Genomic DNA, 17,172 nt, shown 5'->3' on the forward strand with positions numbered 1-17,172 from the left:
CAGGCAAAAAAAAATGTGCATGTATATTTTTTTTTCTAAGGAGCCTATAGAGTATTGCATCAGTGATCTTTCCATTAAAAAAAAACAAAACATTTACCTTTAATTCTACTTTAATACCCTTTTGCTGCCAGGTCTGTAAGTTGTATGGACCTAACAGCGGGGGGTTTTATATACAACACGGTGGCTGCAGCCACCAGGATTGTGTGTAAGATTAACAGGCAGACTCCTTCCTGCCAGGTGGAAGCAGTCAGACGGCTTCGCTGCACCCGGTATCGGTGACACCCCCCCGAACCCGCAGTGTGCACGCTCTCGCCATGTATCTGGTCTCCTTTTGTCCATCTGTGGACCAGGGAGTCCTGTGGTGGGTGCCGGCAGATGAAGGGGAGAGAATAGAATGGATGAACGTTCACATTCCTCCCCTTCTTTCTGTGACCCTAAAGGAGACGTGTGTTTATTACTGAAATTTCCTAGACCTTTGTGGTAATATCATGTGATATAAAAATTGGAACTACCACTCTTATACTCTAGGGTGTCTGCTTTCAAAAAATAATGTTTGGGGGGTTTGTGTAATATTTAAAAAAATGTTAATTTTTTTTTTTTTAAAAAGACAGCACTATTTAACCCCTAGCCTACAGGGCACTTTTACCCCCTTCCTGCCCAGGCCAGTTTTCAGCTTTCAGCGCTGTCACACTTTGAATGACAATTGCGCGGTCATGCAACACTGTACCCATATGAAATTTTTATAATTTCTTTTGAGACAGAGCTTTCTTTGGTGGTATTTAATCACCTCTGGGTTTTTTTTATTTTTTGCCAAACAAACCAAAAACTGAAAATTTTGAAAAAAAAAAAGTTTTTTTCTTAGTTTTTGTAAATAAGTGATTTTTCTCCTTCACTGATGTGAGGTAATGAGACTGCAGTGATGGGCAGTGATAGGCTGCACTGATGGGCACTGATGAGGAGGCACTGGTAGGTGGCACTGATGGGCACTGAAAGGCAACACTGATAGGTAGCACTGACTGGCACTGATAGGCGGCACTGACTGGCACTAATAGGCAGCACTGATAGGCAGCACTGAGGGGGCACTGATAGGTGGCACTGATAGGCAGCTCAGATGGGCACTGATATATGGCATTGATGTGCACTGGCAGGCACTGATATGTAGCATTGATGTGGCACTGATGGGCACTGGCAGGGTGGCATTGATGAGCATTGACAGATGGCATTGATGGACACTGACAGGTGGCACTGCTAGGGCTACACTGATCATCAGGGCACACTGATCATCAGTGCCCTGATGATCAGTGTAGATGTCCCCTCTGAGGGATACCAAGTTTCTGTTCTCCATTCCTCATGAGATGTCAGCGTGACAGCTCGTGAGGAGAGAAATGCAGATAACTAGCATTTCCCTATTTACATGCGATCAGCTGTGATTGGACACAGCTGATCACATGACCAAGCTGACATCTTCGGTTCTTTCCGTTGATTGGTGATCCGTTGTGTCTGAGGGACACAGCTCACCACCGATCGCCACGCTGCGTGCCCCCCAAGCCACGCATGCGCAGTTAGAGTGGGAGGACGTCTTATGATGTCCTCCCAGAAAGAGAGAACCGCCTTGCGCCTGTTATTACCTTATATGGCGGGTGGGAGGCGGTTAAAGGATAGGAGGGGAGGAGGGGCACAGAGGAGGGAAGAGTGCTGAAAGGGTGAAGAGCCACATTAAGTAAAATAAATAAATAAAATAAATGATAAAAAACTAAAGTTACACCCAAGGACATAAAAGCTCAGCTCCACAAACACTTATATTCTAACATAAATGCATGCATGAAAATGTCAATTGTGATATATATGTTATAGTACCATGCACATCAGAGTAAGTGCAATAATTCTAGCACCAGAACGCCGGTCTAATGCTAAACTGATGACCTATAGGGGGCTTTTAAAGAGCTGCCTATAAAAAAATAGTGTACTGAAGTCTGTCACCAGCACAGGCAAAGTTTGACATGTTGGGTATCTATTTACTCGGTACAACCTCATCTATAAAATGCATAATTTATTGCCTTTGTGTGCCCTAAAATTAACTTTAGTGAATTTTTTTCAGTATTGTTGAGTTTCTTAGATCTTTGTGGCAATATTGCGTAACAAAAAAAATGGAACTACCACTAGTTTACTCTCTTGGGTGTCTGCTTTTAAAATATAGATACTATTTTGGGGGTTTTATGCAAACCTTCAGGCCTAAAATTCCTTTTTCTAATGTGTGCAAAAAATGCAAAAACAGCTCTGACAGCGAAAAGGTTAAAACTACAAAAATAGCCTATATAGCAATTATGCATGATATCTTATTTTTTGTGAACAAAAGTGAAGTATTCCTTTAAAAGGTCATGTTAATACAAGGAGTATGCATTTTTTCTAACACCCTTTTGAGGTGAAGCAGCTTTTATTTTACGAAGCCTCATTTTTCAATTTGAAACTCAGTATGAAATCAGCCAAAATGAATGGCATGTCATATATCACAGATTTCACTAACTGGGGACCAACTGGCAATGACCACCTGTCCAAACTACCTATTTAACACCATTCACTTTGAAAAACATCTATGTATGAGGATCATCATAATCAAAGTGTCTGTAAGCCTGCTCCTGGCTGGTCTTTAAAACAGCAATGTGCGGCAATTTGTAATAAAGTAGGAACACATTTCTCAGATATCAAGGGAAGCAGCATAATGGTTTATTGCTTAAGGCAGAGTAAGTCGATGGATGATATATTGATTTATAGCTTATACAACCTGTTCTATTCGCCTTCCAGCGACTAGCGTCGAACAAAGCTAACACCATGTAGTGGGTGTTAATAGTAAAAAGCCAGAATTCAGAAAGCACTTTGTAAAGGAGAGAAGCAATCGGTGCCTCTGATGCGATGTGTGTCTTTAATTTGATGCTACTGATTGAACTCTGTTTCACAGTAACAGAGAAAGCTGTATAAATACCCCTGCAGCAATACCATCTTTAATGAAAATCCAGATATGATTTACAAGAAGCAGTTCTCATGTTAGCCAAAATAATGCTGAAGTAATAGCTTCCATATCCAGAGGAATGGAAAATAAATAATACACAAGACTTTTATCTTCTGAGTCTTGGTGGATGCGCTTTAAAAGGACCTCAAACACGAGTTAAAAATGGAAAGCTTGCAAAGGCACAGAAAAGTTTTACAATCATAAACTGAAAGCATATTGAAAGAGACAACTGGATCTGTGAGCCCTAATGGCAAATATATACATGCACATTAATTGAGTAAAGTGAAGCTGCATTCTTATCAAGCAGGAAAAGCACAAATTGCACCGCTAAATTGCACTGCACTACACTCCAAATTACATCTTAAAACTGCACCATATCGCGCCACATCAGTGTGAACCCTGAGTGAGGGTTGCATTTTGTGCAATTGGCATTAGCAATGTAAAAGAGCTGAATAGCACAATGTTGCAATTTTGACTGAATCAGCACAAAGAAGCCCATCGGTGGTACCATCGGCAGAGGTGCCTGAAGTGATGGTTCTACGAATTGGCTGGATATATCTGCTGTATTGAAACATCAAATTTCTTTGTTTCACATTTTGGTGAAATAAAGAAATCTGATGTTCAATAAAGCAGTGCCAATTCTAAGAAACACCAATTTGGGTGCCTGTGCCAATCAGACGACCACCAGGATTTTTTGCACTGATTTCTTTCATTGATTCCTACAACCACCTGAGAACCCTATTACAAAAAATCTAATGTTTCAATAAAGCAGATGACACCTGTCAATTCTTAGAAACACCACTTTGTGCAGCTTTGCTGATTGGACCACCAACCATCTTTTTTTGCACTGATTAATCCTATGGATTCCTACAACCACATGAAAATCCTACAGAGAACCCAGGATGTGAACCCCTGAGGCATAGAGAGTGGCCACTTTGACCCTACATGGAGACAGGTTTTCTCTACCTGCACACTTCAAAGGTTGCATGTTCCCCACTCCTTTGGGCATCTGCAGCCTCAACAGATGTAAGTTTACTTTTAACTTTATTCTTCCTGCTGTGGAGCAATTCTCCATGGTCTTTACCCCTTTTGTAGCAATTCTCCCCATTTTTTAATTAATCTACGACTTTATAAAGGCTCTTCTACCTCCCTCTCTTTTCTCTTTCTGAAGACACCCTGACCTATACCAGAGACCCTTTGCTAGCTCTTCAGGATCTTTCAGGCCACATTTAACCACCACACCTTTGACCCTAATTTTGACATTAGCGGTTTCTCCAGTGATGACTCTTGCCAATTCTTAGAAACATCACTTTGAGCTCCTCTGTGGATTGGACCATCAATGGGCTTTTTTGCACTTATTCCTCTTATTTATTCCTACACCCGCCTAAGAACCCTACAGAGAACCCAGGATGGAAAACCCCAAGGCATAGAGAGCAACCACTTTGGCCCTACATGGAGACAGGTTTTCTCCACCGACACACTTGGAAGGTTGTGTGTACTCCACCCCTCTGGGTGACCGAAACCTCAGCAGATGTAAGCCTACCTTTAACTTTTCTCTTCCTGCTGTTGAACAACTCTCCATGGTCTTTACCCATTTGAACCCCATTTTTGAATACTACACTATAGGTGATATCCAGTTGTTGTACTATTGATAAAAAATATACGAATAGTGAATCACTTATACTTTAAATGTGCTCCTACCAATAATATTATGAAATAAAAAAATCACTGCTCCTTACCGAATAGTTAGACCCCAAATTATAGGTGGTCTAACAGAGCATGATGCTGGGCTGAGATTGTGCTGACGTCATCCATGCTTGTCTGAAGCCGGTACCAGCGGAGTTTATGACTTACACGCTCATTTGTGTTTGAAGTTTGTAAGTGTTTTTTTTTTATTTTAATAAATCATTTGAATGTTATCACACTATCTGAAGTATTATCCTTTTTGACCGAACACACAACGGATCACAATAAGGGAGGAAGAGGGGAGGAGAGATATGGAAGTCTGACACCTCTTTTCCATCTAGAATGTTACAAGCAAGATATGTTCAGCAACTGCTCTGTTAGGCCACCTATAATCTGGGAAAAACAAAACAGGGCGCACTCTCATCGTGCATTACTGTGGTGAAACACACATTTATTTAAAAGCATATAGATGTAAACTTTGAGATAGTGTTGGTGGTGTGGTTTTTTTGTTTTTTTTTTGTTGTCTTGTCACGCCCTTTGCCTTAAACGTTTTGGTTGTCCATTTATGTTCACATGCACCTTACCACATTTTTTTTTCTTTTTTTGCTGTGACACATTTTTTTTGCTAGAGGTGGATTTGATTGGCTCAACTCAAGCGCGATATCACCTAGTATTTCTATTGGTATTTTTTGAATGCAGCTATTGTTTCACTGTTTGTTTTACGGTTCACAATTTGCTTGGATATTTTGGTACTCAGTGTAGTTACATAATTTTCACATTAATACTACACTATAAAGGCTCTCCTACTTCCCTCTCTCTTCTTTTCAGTAGAAGACCCCTAACTAGCTCTGCAGGATACTTCGGGACACATTGAACCACCACACCTTTGACCCTAATTTTGACATTAGCTGTTTCACCAGTCAATCTTGAAAGAAAGAATAGCTGTGTTGCCCCTTAGGACAAAGTTTACTAGTGAATGAGGAGGTAAAGCCACTAAAGCATTCAGAAAAAAACTGTCCCCAAAGTAGAAAAACACAATTGGTAATCACATGACACAGAAATGCCCTCCATAGAAGTATCTGGACAATTCACATAGTCCCCTGAAATTGGTAACGTGGATGAAAATTTACAACCTAAATGTTATATATATATATATATATATATACACATATACATACACACACACACACACACACACACACACACACACACACACACACACACACACACAGAGCTTTACCTCATAACTGAAAAATGGATCAAATCATATGGGCTGGTTTTGAGAGGGCCTCCAAGCAAGACCATTGCACACAAGGCATCCAGAAATATACAGCAGCTGTTCTGCTGGTGTCAACGATGAATATCAGGGGTCTCCAAACTACGTCCTGCTGCAAGATTTTATCCAGACCTCTGATATAAGAAAGGTCCTTCATGGGGAACTTGATGAAAAGGGGACTCTAATGAAAAGGGGCTCTGATGAGGACTCTGGGCTTAAGTTCCTTTAGAATTTGTTTTACTGAAATTTTCCATTGTTCAAAAAATGTATTCATACATTTAAATTTCATTTGTTCATTTATAAAACTGATTTTTTTTTGTCCCGTAAGTATTTTTAAAATATACAGTGTGGTTCTCGTACTGAAAAATTTGGAGACCCTTGGTTTATATGAAAAATTGTTTTACAGAGGAAGCATTACCAGCATAAACTTTTCTGCAGGAGGATAAAACCACTACAAAAAGCTACTCAATGAATTTGATTTACTAAATGAGTATAGGCTGTTAACCAAGCGTCTTAATGGTAGTAAAAAAGGCAAAGCGGTGTCCACTTTGAATACCCAGCGTTAGAAAAATTGAAAAAAAAGAAAAACCCAAAAAACATTTTTTCTAGCACGATTGGGTCCTTAGTGAGCACAGCTTCACCTCATTCACTTTGCTAGGTAAGCACTCTGTGCTCCTTTAGTACATCAGCCTCTATGCTTTGCATGACTGGTTAGCACAACAAAATCAGTCAGGCTTCTATTTACTATTTAACAGATATCTTATGAAAATGCAATACTCAAATGCTTACAAACAGAAGGATGCTAAGCTCTTGGGGAAACTTTAGTTGGTCTACAAGCATATAGCTGAAAATTAATCAACAATTGCTACATCCAAGCTATAAGGTAATGTGAAGCTATACTGGTTTAATAATCAAATAATAAGAGGATATGGAAAATAATGTGCTTGGTTCTCATGATGACGAAAATTTCAATGTGTTTTGTAAGTACAGATTTAAAGCCCTATGCTGGTTCTTAGTGTTTCCATACTCTTTGCCCATCACAACACTGTAAGGAGAAGCTGTAAAGTAGTAAGTAATATGTTCAGCATCTTAAAACCTCACCAAACCATTCTAGTTTACTCTGTACATGAAGCATTATACAATAAGGTGCAGCTTACTAGGGGACAGGGCTAAGTTATGACATGCAGGAATGGTTCAAATGGTGCAGGACACAACATTACCTTCCAAATTACTTTAAAGCCATCTGCCCTACTTAATCTAGAGCAATACATCCTGGTGTCAAGCAGCTTAGTGGTTGAGCTTTAATTGTGTAATTGTAAACGACTGACAAATTTTGGGCATTCTGCCGTATTACCTAAAATTGTTTTCATTGTTTGTTGTGGGCCTCTGTCCAGTTATTGTTCCATGAAGAAAGTATGGATGCTTATTTGTTTTCTAAACAAGGTTAAAAGAAATGAAAATTCCTACCTGTACTGCTTGATATGTTGACGTCATTGCTGATGTCTGGAACGCCTCCTCCCTTAAGTGATGCCACACATGTGTAAGTCCCAAAGTCTGTAAATTTTAAGTCAATGATATCCAGATTAGTGGTACCCGGAGAGACATCGGGGTCTGTCTGAGTGATGACCATCCTTTCAGAACTTCTCAATGGCCGTCCATTTTTAAACCAACTGAACGTCAGCTCTTCAGATGGGACTGCTTCCACTTGGCAGGAGATTTTCACCTCTCGACCTATCTGGATGTTGTCATCTTTGTGGTAGGGGTCTGGGGTTATCCAGTAACGACCTTTTTTTAAAGCTACAATATGAAAAATAGGAAAGCTATTATCAGCATTATTAGGTTAAAGAAAGATAGTCATGTAAAAGTATATTGTACAGAGTCTGCCTTAGGCAATTAGACATTAATCAGGGTCAAGTCACACTGTCAACATACATAGCACAACAAATAAAATGAATTCAAATCTTGCATGATAAACTACAAAATTGTAAAATGTTGACAAGCTAAAGTTGGCCATGGTGTTTAAAGATGTTGAGACTTGACCACTCTGGGAAAGACTCCTTGGAGTGATTGGCTCTGCCAAGTAAACAAGTCTATGTGAACGAAGAGGGAAAAAGGAAGGGCAAGGAGAAGAGAAAGGCTGCTATTGGTTCCAGGTTATCTGGTCAAAAAGTAGTAACTGCAACAAATGTACCAATGTATGAATGCTCATTGCCTCCTGACAGCATCTAGCATCTATAGACATGACATTATAAAAAAGCTGCATCTAGCAACTGTATTTCATTTCTGCAGGTAACATAAATGCCTGTAAAATTTCTAGCACCCTTAAGCAATTGGACATTAAATGTTAAATGGTTAATTTGTGTTTGACCAGTCACATGTCTTTGTGATGAAAACATCCACTATAAAAAGAAACTGATCAAGCCAACTTCATAGATGGGGCAGAAAGAGAGGAGGAGACGACAAAGTCTTCATTCTTATGATCTTCTGAGCACCACAGTCAGAACAACTTCAACAACCTGCCTTACAAACTTCTATTTCTCCCAATCTGTAGAAGCCACCAGGGGAAATCAGCATTACATGAGAGATACAGGAAAATAGGTGCTTCCAGAACTTTGACACAGCTGAGGTTAGCTTTCACACTACATTCACACATCACCACTTTATTAACAAATGAAAGGTCAGATTGGATTTGCAAAGCTGGATAGAATATTGTAACACCAGCACTTGGGTTAATATTTTTATTCATTCTTTTCTTTGTAAATCATGTCTTTCCTGTTCAGGTTTGGAAACCTGTGGACAAATAAAGCATTAGAACTAAAGAGGAATGAACACAGATGTTGATAAGAGAAGTCACAGTCATGAACGCTCAAGTATCACGCAGTCATTAATTCCAGGGCCATAGATAATCCGAGAGAATATGGGGGTCCAACTCTCTTCTTTAAAGTGCCCAACCATGGCACAGCAGCTAGACCAATTTACCTTTTCAGCTGTGGGAGCTGCACAGCCTAAGCATTCTCAGCATAGCTGCCTGTTTCCTCCCTGCCACTAATAGGACAGTGTGGTAGGGAAAAGAGAACTCTGATTGGCTACATAGGCAGCTGGATTTTGTTGCATTTAACAGAATACACAGTGAGTATGTTTTAGAAATGTCATAGCTATGGAATTGCCTTTAGTGCATCCCACTCTGTATGCACCCTACATTGCATTGCTGTTTATGTTGTTGGAGGAAGGTGTAGGCAGGTGGAGATCCCTTTTAGGTGAGCTCCCTTCCTTGGAGGGAGGAGTAGAAGAGAGTCCCTTTAGGTTGGTGGTTGTAGGGCTCGGAGTTCAATTGGACCTAGAAGCAGGAAGGAGAAGGAGGACAGAAGAACATGTCCTGCTTCCCACCCTTGGAGGGGCAGATGAAGAAGATGCTAGGCCACAATAGGCCTCCTAGGCCTTGACTACACCAGGGGCAGGAAAGATTGTGCTGGATCCCCCATAGGGCATACTAGAGGAAGGTACATTGATCTTAGCACAACCATTTTCCCTTGCCAGCTGTAATCAATTAAATGGCTTGAGTTGCAATGTATTGCTCAGTCACGTTGCGAAAAACACTGCCTTGACTAGATTGTAATTTTTGCACAATGTTCAGTAAAGCCATTTAAACTGTATTCCAACCTTGAAGTGCATTCATTAGCCTGCATCCTAGTATGCCAAGAGAGTGAGAGCATGTTCTACTGGTGTCCCCTTGCTGACGGCTTGGAGAATATGCCCTGAGCTCCTGGGAGTGAAGGGATTCTAGAACACAGCAAGGAGGGTGGATCAGGGGGTTGGTCTTTCCCGCAACCCACACATCGGGGAGAGTCATTGGGCAAAGTTCTGCATTGTACATTGTTAAGTTGGGTCGGCTCTGCTGCCCGCTTAGGTCCTGAGCAGGACAGCCCACCACCCACCAACTTGTGCCTCAGAAATAACCTTTTCAAAATGTTATTCCTGAATAAAACAGCCTTCTGGGTTTCAGGAATCCTGGGGAAGGGGGGGGGGGGGCAATAAAGTCTAGTGTTATTTGTGCTCTATGGACACCTGAAGATGCCCAGTTTTGAGTAAAAACTCTGTTTTGAGGCTTATATAATGTATCAGTGCACTCTTTTGATTGACGTGCTTCATATTAGAACAATACACAGATTTATACAATTTATACCATTAGGCTGTCATTTTCATGCACAAGGCATTTGCTATAAGTGCGGATTAGAATGTACTTCGTTACAAGATATGATGGAAATGATAGATATATACAGATAAAGATGCACTTATTCTTTAAGCCGATCACATTCAAATATATCTGAAAACACTTAAAACAAAACAAAAAAAAAATAACCAAAATAAAATCCATTTAATGCATCAGCCAGTTAAGTAACAGAGTTATTTAGAAGATGTGCACAGCGAATGCTGACCTTGCATTTTACTTAATTTAATTGCTTGAATGGCGTTCATTCTGTAACAGGGATATATCACTACACTTTTGTCTCTGTACCCATTTCAAATTTTAATAACATTACGGAACCTAATACAGAATCTCTTCTGCCCTGATGTAAAACGATATTTTTAGATTTCTCTCAACTACATAAGCCAGTATATTCTTGAATAATTTATTAATTCCAATGTTTAATAAGCAGATTTACACAATTGCTTGATTACAGGCGGGCTGCGGCTTACATTGGGAACAGCACAAGAATATTCATAAAGCTTAACCAACAGTGTGCAACTTTTGCTTATTTTACCTCCAAAGTGGAAAAATTGTGTCTCTCTCAACATCAAAAGCTATTTTGAAAGGAATGGTTTACTTTTTCTGGGGAGTACCCATTGTGAGTTATTCTAAGATTTGCCTAAAAGTAATATGTGATGCGACTGACATTTTACTCCAGATTTGGACAATTTTTTCCTGACAGATTAATAACCCATAGCACACATGTTCTTGTTTTCTCTCTCTCTAGCTCTCCTTCTCTCTCCCTCTCTCTCTCTCGATTTCTCTCCCCCTCTCGATTTCTCTCCCCCTCTCGATTTCTAGACCTCCCTTCCTTTCTCTCTCTCTCTCTTTAGAACTCGCCCCCCCCCCTCTCTCTCTCTCTAGATCTCTCTTCCTTTCTCTCTCTCTAGATCTCTCTTCCTTACTCTCTCTCTCTCTCTCTCTCTCTAGATCTCTCTTCCTTACTCGCTCTCTCTCTAGATCTCTCTTCCTTACTCTCTCTCTCGATTTCTCTCCCTCTCTCTCTCGATGTCTCCCTCTCTCTCGGTGTCTCTCTCTCCCTCGATTGATATCTCTCCCTCGATTCCTCTCTCCCTCGATTCCTCTCTCCCTCGATTCCTCTCTCCCTCGATTCCTCTCTCTCTCCCCCCTCTCGATTTCTCTCCCCCCTCTCTCGATTTCTCTCCCCCCTCTCTTGATTTCTCCCCCCCTCTCTCGATTTCTCCCCCCCTCTCGATTTCTCCTCCCCTCTTGATTTCTCCTCCTCTCTCATCTCTCTCTCATCTCTCTCTCATCTCTCTCTCATCTCTCTCTCAATTTCTCTCTCCCAATTTCCCCCCCCCTCTCTCTCTCTCTCTCTCTCTCAATTTCTCTCTTCTCTCTCTCTCTCTCTCTCTCTCTCTCTCTCGATTTCTCCCTCTCCCTCTCGATTTCTCTCTCTCGATGTCTCTCTCTCTCCCTCGATGTCTCTCTCCCCCTCGATGTCTCTCTCCCTCTCCCCCCCTCTCTCTCTTGGTTTCTCTCTCTCCATCTCTCTCTCTCTCTCTCGATTCCCCCCCCCCTCTCTCTCCCTATTTATCTCTCTCCCTATTTCTCTCTCTCCCTATCTCTCCATCTCTCTCTCTATTTCTCTCTCTCTCTCTCTCTAGATCTCCCTTTCTTTCTCTCTCTCTTTAGAACTCGCTTCCTTTCTCTCTCTATATATATATATCTTTCTCTCTCTCTCTAGATCTCTCTTCCTTTCTCTCTCTCTAGATCTCGCTTTCTCTCTCTCTCTCTAGATCTCGCTTTCTTTCTCTCTTCCTACATCTCGCTTTCTCTCTCTCTTCCTACATCTCGCTTTCTCTCTCTCTTCCTACATCTCTCTTTCCTTTCTCTCTTCCTACATCTCTCTTTCCTTTCTCTCTTCCTACATCTCTCTTTCCTTTCTCTTTTCCTACATCTCTCTTTCCTTTCTCTCTTCCTACATCTCTCTTTCCTTTCTCTTTTCCTACATCTCTCTTTCCTTTCTCTCTTCCTACATCTCTCTTTCCTTTCTCTCTTCCTACATCTCTCTTTCCTTTCTCTCTTCCTACATCTCTCTTTCCTTTCTCTCTTCCTACATCTCTCTTTCCTTTCTCTCTTCCTACATCTCTCTTTCCTTTCTCTCTTCCTACATCTCTCTTTCCTTTCTCTCTTCCTACATCACTCTTTCGCTCTCTCTAGATCACTCTTTCGCTCTCTCTAGATCACTCTTTCGCTCTCTCTAGATCACTCTTTCGCTCTCTCTAGATCACTCTTTCGCTCTCTCTAGATCACTCTTTCGCTCTCTCTAGATCACTCTTTCGCTCTCTCTCTCTAGATCACTCTTTCGCTCTCTCTAGATCACTCTTTCGCTCTCTCTAGATCACTCTTTCGCTCTCTCTAGATCACTCTTTCGCTCTCTCTAGATCACTCTTTCGCTCTCTCTAGATCACTCTTTCGCTCTCTCTAGATCACTCTTTCGCTCTCTCTAGATCACTCTTTCGCTCTCTCTAGATCACTCTTTCGCTCTCTCTCTAGATCTCTTTTTCTCTCTCTCTCTCTAGATCTCTTTTTCTCTCTAGATCTCTTTTTTCTCTCTAGATCTCTTTTTTCTCTCTAGATCTCTTTTTTCTCTCTAGATCTCCTTTTTCTCTCTAGATCTCTTTTTTCTCTCTAGATCTCTTTCTCTCTCTAGATCTCTTTTTTCTCTCTAGATCTCTTTCTCTCTCTAGATCTCTCTCACTCTAGATCCCTCTCAATCTCTCTCTCTCTCTCTCTCTCTCTCTCTCTCAATAATGCTGGATTTGCAGCTTTCAATGCTCACCACTGTGCAGTAAAATCAGTATATATAGTTTCAGTCCAGAATAGAAGCCTGTAAAACTGGCAAAGACTGAAGGTTAGGCTAAAGTTTAACTTTACAGGAAAATGATGGCTTCCCTTTAAAAAAAGGTTAAAAAAAGATCACCTAACAGCTTCTTGTGATGGTGTGCTAACAATGCTGCAGTGTAGCTGTAGCAAGTAAATGAATAAATCTCCGAGTAATGCTATTATTAGGCTAAAGCTAGAGGGAGATTGAATGATTGGTAGTGTGATTTCATGAGACTATACCAACAAGCTCATTTTAAACTTGGAATTCAAGTGAGCAACATGTGTTTTCTGTCTCCTCTTTAAATTAAGGTTAGTCACACTTGGTTTATGCCATCTTTGTTCAGTATTGTGTTTGCTCTGTCATTCACTTCCTCTGTTTAGTATCTTATCTTATATGTTAGTGATGGTAATTCTCTAATACAAATTGATGCACTTTTCCATGGGGCCTGCATTTCCACTAACAGAAAATAATTATTTGTTTAATGTAATCAATTTCTGTTTTAACACATTGAACTCAGAAAGCAAGTGAGCAAAATGTGTTTTCTCTCTCCTCTTTAAAGTATACGTTCACCTTTTGCTAAAAAATAATACATGCACATTTTTGTGCAGGTAAAAGAATGTGCATTTATTTTTTGTTGCAGGAGCCTGTAAAGCATTGCACCAGTGATCAGCAGATCGCTGTTACCATGCAGGTCTCCTGCAGACCAGTCAGTATATCTGCTTGTCTGTACAGGATGTATGGGCAAGTAAATACTGTATACTGACAAGAAGAATCAATGAACTACCACAGTGCTGCACAGTGCCATGGTAGTTTATTGAGAACTACAAGCTGACAGCTGCTAAGGCTGCCGGGATGTGTAGTTTCTCATTCACAGAGGACTGTTGAGGAGAGGACACAGAGGAGAGTTTTTTTTTAATTTTGACAGCTAGCAGGAGAGAAGATCCCTCACTAGCTATCAAAGCAGGGGGAGTGTGTGAGGGGGAGCAGGGGCCAGTGTATTAATAAAATGTTACACCCTGAATATGGGTGTAATATGTAACATGTTATGAAAGGTGAACTTATCCTTTAAATACAGATTTTTTTTTTTTTTTTTTTTTTTTTTTTTTAAGTCCGCAAACGTGAGACTGTAACGAAAAAACCCGTAAGTGTCCGCAAAAAAGTGCAAGTGCAGAAACACACACACGAAAAACGTGCACTTAGGGGTGTGTTTGTCCTACCCCCGAAAGGGCTGGACCGTTCACCCGATCCCCCGGGGCACGAAGCTCCTGACAGGGACAAGGTTCCCATTTGGTCCTCCTGGCCAAAAGGCCTGGTGGACCACCGTTCCTTATGCCCAGCCGAAGCCGGACATCCAGTACTAGGCAAGGGGGTTCTCCCGAAGAGAAAACCCCCTAGGGATCAGGGGAGGAAGGAACCGTATGGCCACACATCCTCCCCCTAGACTTCAGGTAAGGCCCGAGGACCCACACCCTCCATCCGTGAAAAACACACACATAAGAAAGCAAAAAGTGACAAAACGTGGGAGTGAATAAATAAATAGAATAAAAATAAAAAAGTGGTACCGTGCCTAATAGTGCACAGACCAGGCCCTGAGGCCCGTAGCAAAAATTGCCCTGGACTTAGCCAAAAGACCTGGTCCTTAGGGCGCTGTGCAAAAAAGAGTGTAAAAACAGTGGCCATGTGTCATCTTCACACCGTGGGGTCCCACACCCAAGTGTTACTAGTGACACCCCTGAGCGCGTCTCCTCAGGGGGCACTGAGTTTGCGGACTTTTTGCCTCCTCAGCCCCAGGCCAGACCAAGGTAGCATGCTCAAACCAGGAGGAACTGGGTCTTTCCGGTCTCCCCAGAGGAATTACTCCCAAGGCCCCAGAACGAATCATGGCGCTCCCTGGTTTCTGTCCCTCCGGTACTAGCCTTCCGGACCCCCATCATACCAGTGAGGGTACTGTACAACAACCATCCCCGTAAACTAGAATGGTCGGTAGCACCCCCACTGGACACTGATAAGAACAGATACTACACTTGATCTTAGCCAAAAGGCCTTTAAATACAGATACTGCAGGCTGCATCTTTGTCCTGCCTCACACTCAGATGACTGATAATGCTGTAACATTGCCACGGTCATGTAGGCCGTTTCTGCTCACACTATGGTGGGCTGAGAAGACATTGTAGGGGGTGCAGCTATTGGCATTGTCAAATGCCACACCCAGTACAGCCCACTGCTTTCTGGATTGACAGCTCTGCCTCTGCTATAGAAACTCTCCCACTGTGAGCTGCTGTGTCTGGGAGGCGGAGCATGTGAAATACAAGAAAGGAGGATTTGGCTCAGTCAGGGAAGATAATATATATATATATATATATATATATATATATATATTTATTTTTTTTTTTAACTTTGCAGAGGTTGAGCAGTAGCTGGATTTGGAACTTGTTTAGATTGTCATACAGGAGCCCTTAGTTGCAGTTTAAAGTTACACTAAACTCTGGTTTGAGAAAATAAAATCTATTCAAGTATATATTCTTAACTCAGAAAAGCCCTTCTATTGCTCTCAGTTTCCTCCAAATTTGTTATTTTAGTTACTGTGATCCGACTTTCTGTTAGAGAGTGACTATGTTCATTCTCCATGCTCCCACTATATGTAGGAACATTGCTTGCTCCTAAGATGAAATATGTACTATGGACTATGAAATGTGTAGTTGCACATAGAACAGTGTATATCATTGCAACTAATATGCACTACACATTGCAGACAAATGTAAATGGGAGGGAAAAGGAGTGGTTTAGGAGCTTACAGAAGACACACAAGGAGGCAAGCACACAGTAAGAAATGGGTATGGAGGATTTTTGGAGAATAAAGATATAATTTAGTGTCACTTCAAAGTGAAAAAGGTTTTTTCTATCGATACAGTGCTGTGACCTATGCGGGTCTTCTCTCTTCTCGAGAGCCATTGACTCCTGCTGCTGTTAGCCATATCCAATTAGGAGGGATCTGGTATCAAGGGATAGGGCCGAGCCATGCTGTGTGTATCTATTGATGCACACATCCCAACTTATGAGTCTGCCTGCATGTGTGTGCCCCCATATGAAGTGTATACCTATGGTGACACATGGAGAAGAAGAGGAGCAAAAAGCACAAATTGGGAGATCCCAGAAGTGGAGGTTTGGGGTCACTCTGTAAAATACCCTTGCACAGAGCAGGCACGTAAAGCATGTTTATTATTTTAATGTTAAAAAAAATTGACTTTACGACCTCTAAATCCATGAAATATATTCAGATGCATCAAAACAAAAAGGTGTTCAATATCTTACTGTTCTTTTTCTTTTTAAAGCAGCCACAGCTTGAGTAGAAAAACCTTGAGGTTGATGTGTTTGCATTAATTTTGGACAATAGGGATATAATTTAAGGTCACTTTAATTTTATTATGAATTATATATATACACACACACACACACACAATATATATATTGTGTGTATATATACATATTGTTGCATGTACAATAGGTCCACACATATATACACATAATAGAAAAAATACCTAACTGCATTTCCATTAAGACACTCGCACTTTTCACCGCTAGCAACACAACCTATAAATAGCAAGAAATTGTTCAAATCTATTTCCAACTTTGCCCATTATTGTGTGTGATGGAAAGTTTTATATTCAAACGGAGACAGAGGAAAGGAAATCCTATCTTGATGAAAGCGCGGGTGTCACTCGCTCAGAGTTCAACATGAACTGGAAGGCAAATGTTCTAATAGTTTGAAATCATTTCCATCCCATTCTGGAAGAGAATTCATCATATGCACACACACAGCCTTGTCTCCACACTTGTAATATGCACTGACCAGTCTCGGGTGAAATTGAGAACACGCTACAGTTTTTCCTCTCCCCGCTCAGCTCATATTCAGATGCATGTAACCAATGAAGTGTGACATTGTATTTCATCAACGCCTACAAGTGCACTGTACACCTCTCTGAAAATACATTTATTGAGGAGCAGCGGCTTAGATCAAAATGAGGATGATGTGAGTCCTATCGGAATACAAACCAGAAATGGAGGAGGAGCAGGCAACGTAGGTCATTTGATGGTTCGTTGAC

The 17,172-nt window shown here is 41.1% G+C and overlaps 1 protein-coding gene across 4 annotated transcripts in view; it reads right to left on the reverse strand.

The window, feature by feature from the left end:
- The window catches only part of MDGA2 (MAM domain containing glycosylphosphatidylinositol anchor 2), a 954,572-nt gene that overhangs the window by 227,257 nt on the left and 710,143 nt on the right, over positions 1–17,172 (reverse strand). For all 4 annotated transcript variants that reach the window (XM_089657421.1, XM_089657420.1, XM_089657423.1 and 1 more), the window contains exon 7: positions 7,437–7,766. In XM_089657421.1, coding sequence (XP_089513547.1) covers positions 7,437–7,766 — 330 coding nt within the window. The remainder of the gene's footprint in view (positions 1–7,436; positions 7,767–17,172) is intronic.

Source organism: Staurois parvus, unplaced genomic scaffold, assembly GCF_062004578.1.
Source record: "Staurois parvus isolate SC_StPar_1 unplaced genomic scaffold, SC_StPar_1.0 ptg000997l, whole genome shotgun sequence".
NCBI lineage: Eukaryota > Metazoa > Chordata > Amphibia > Anura > Ranidae > Staurois > Staurois parvus.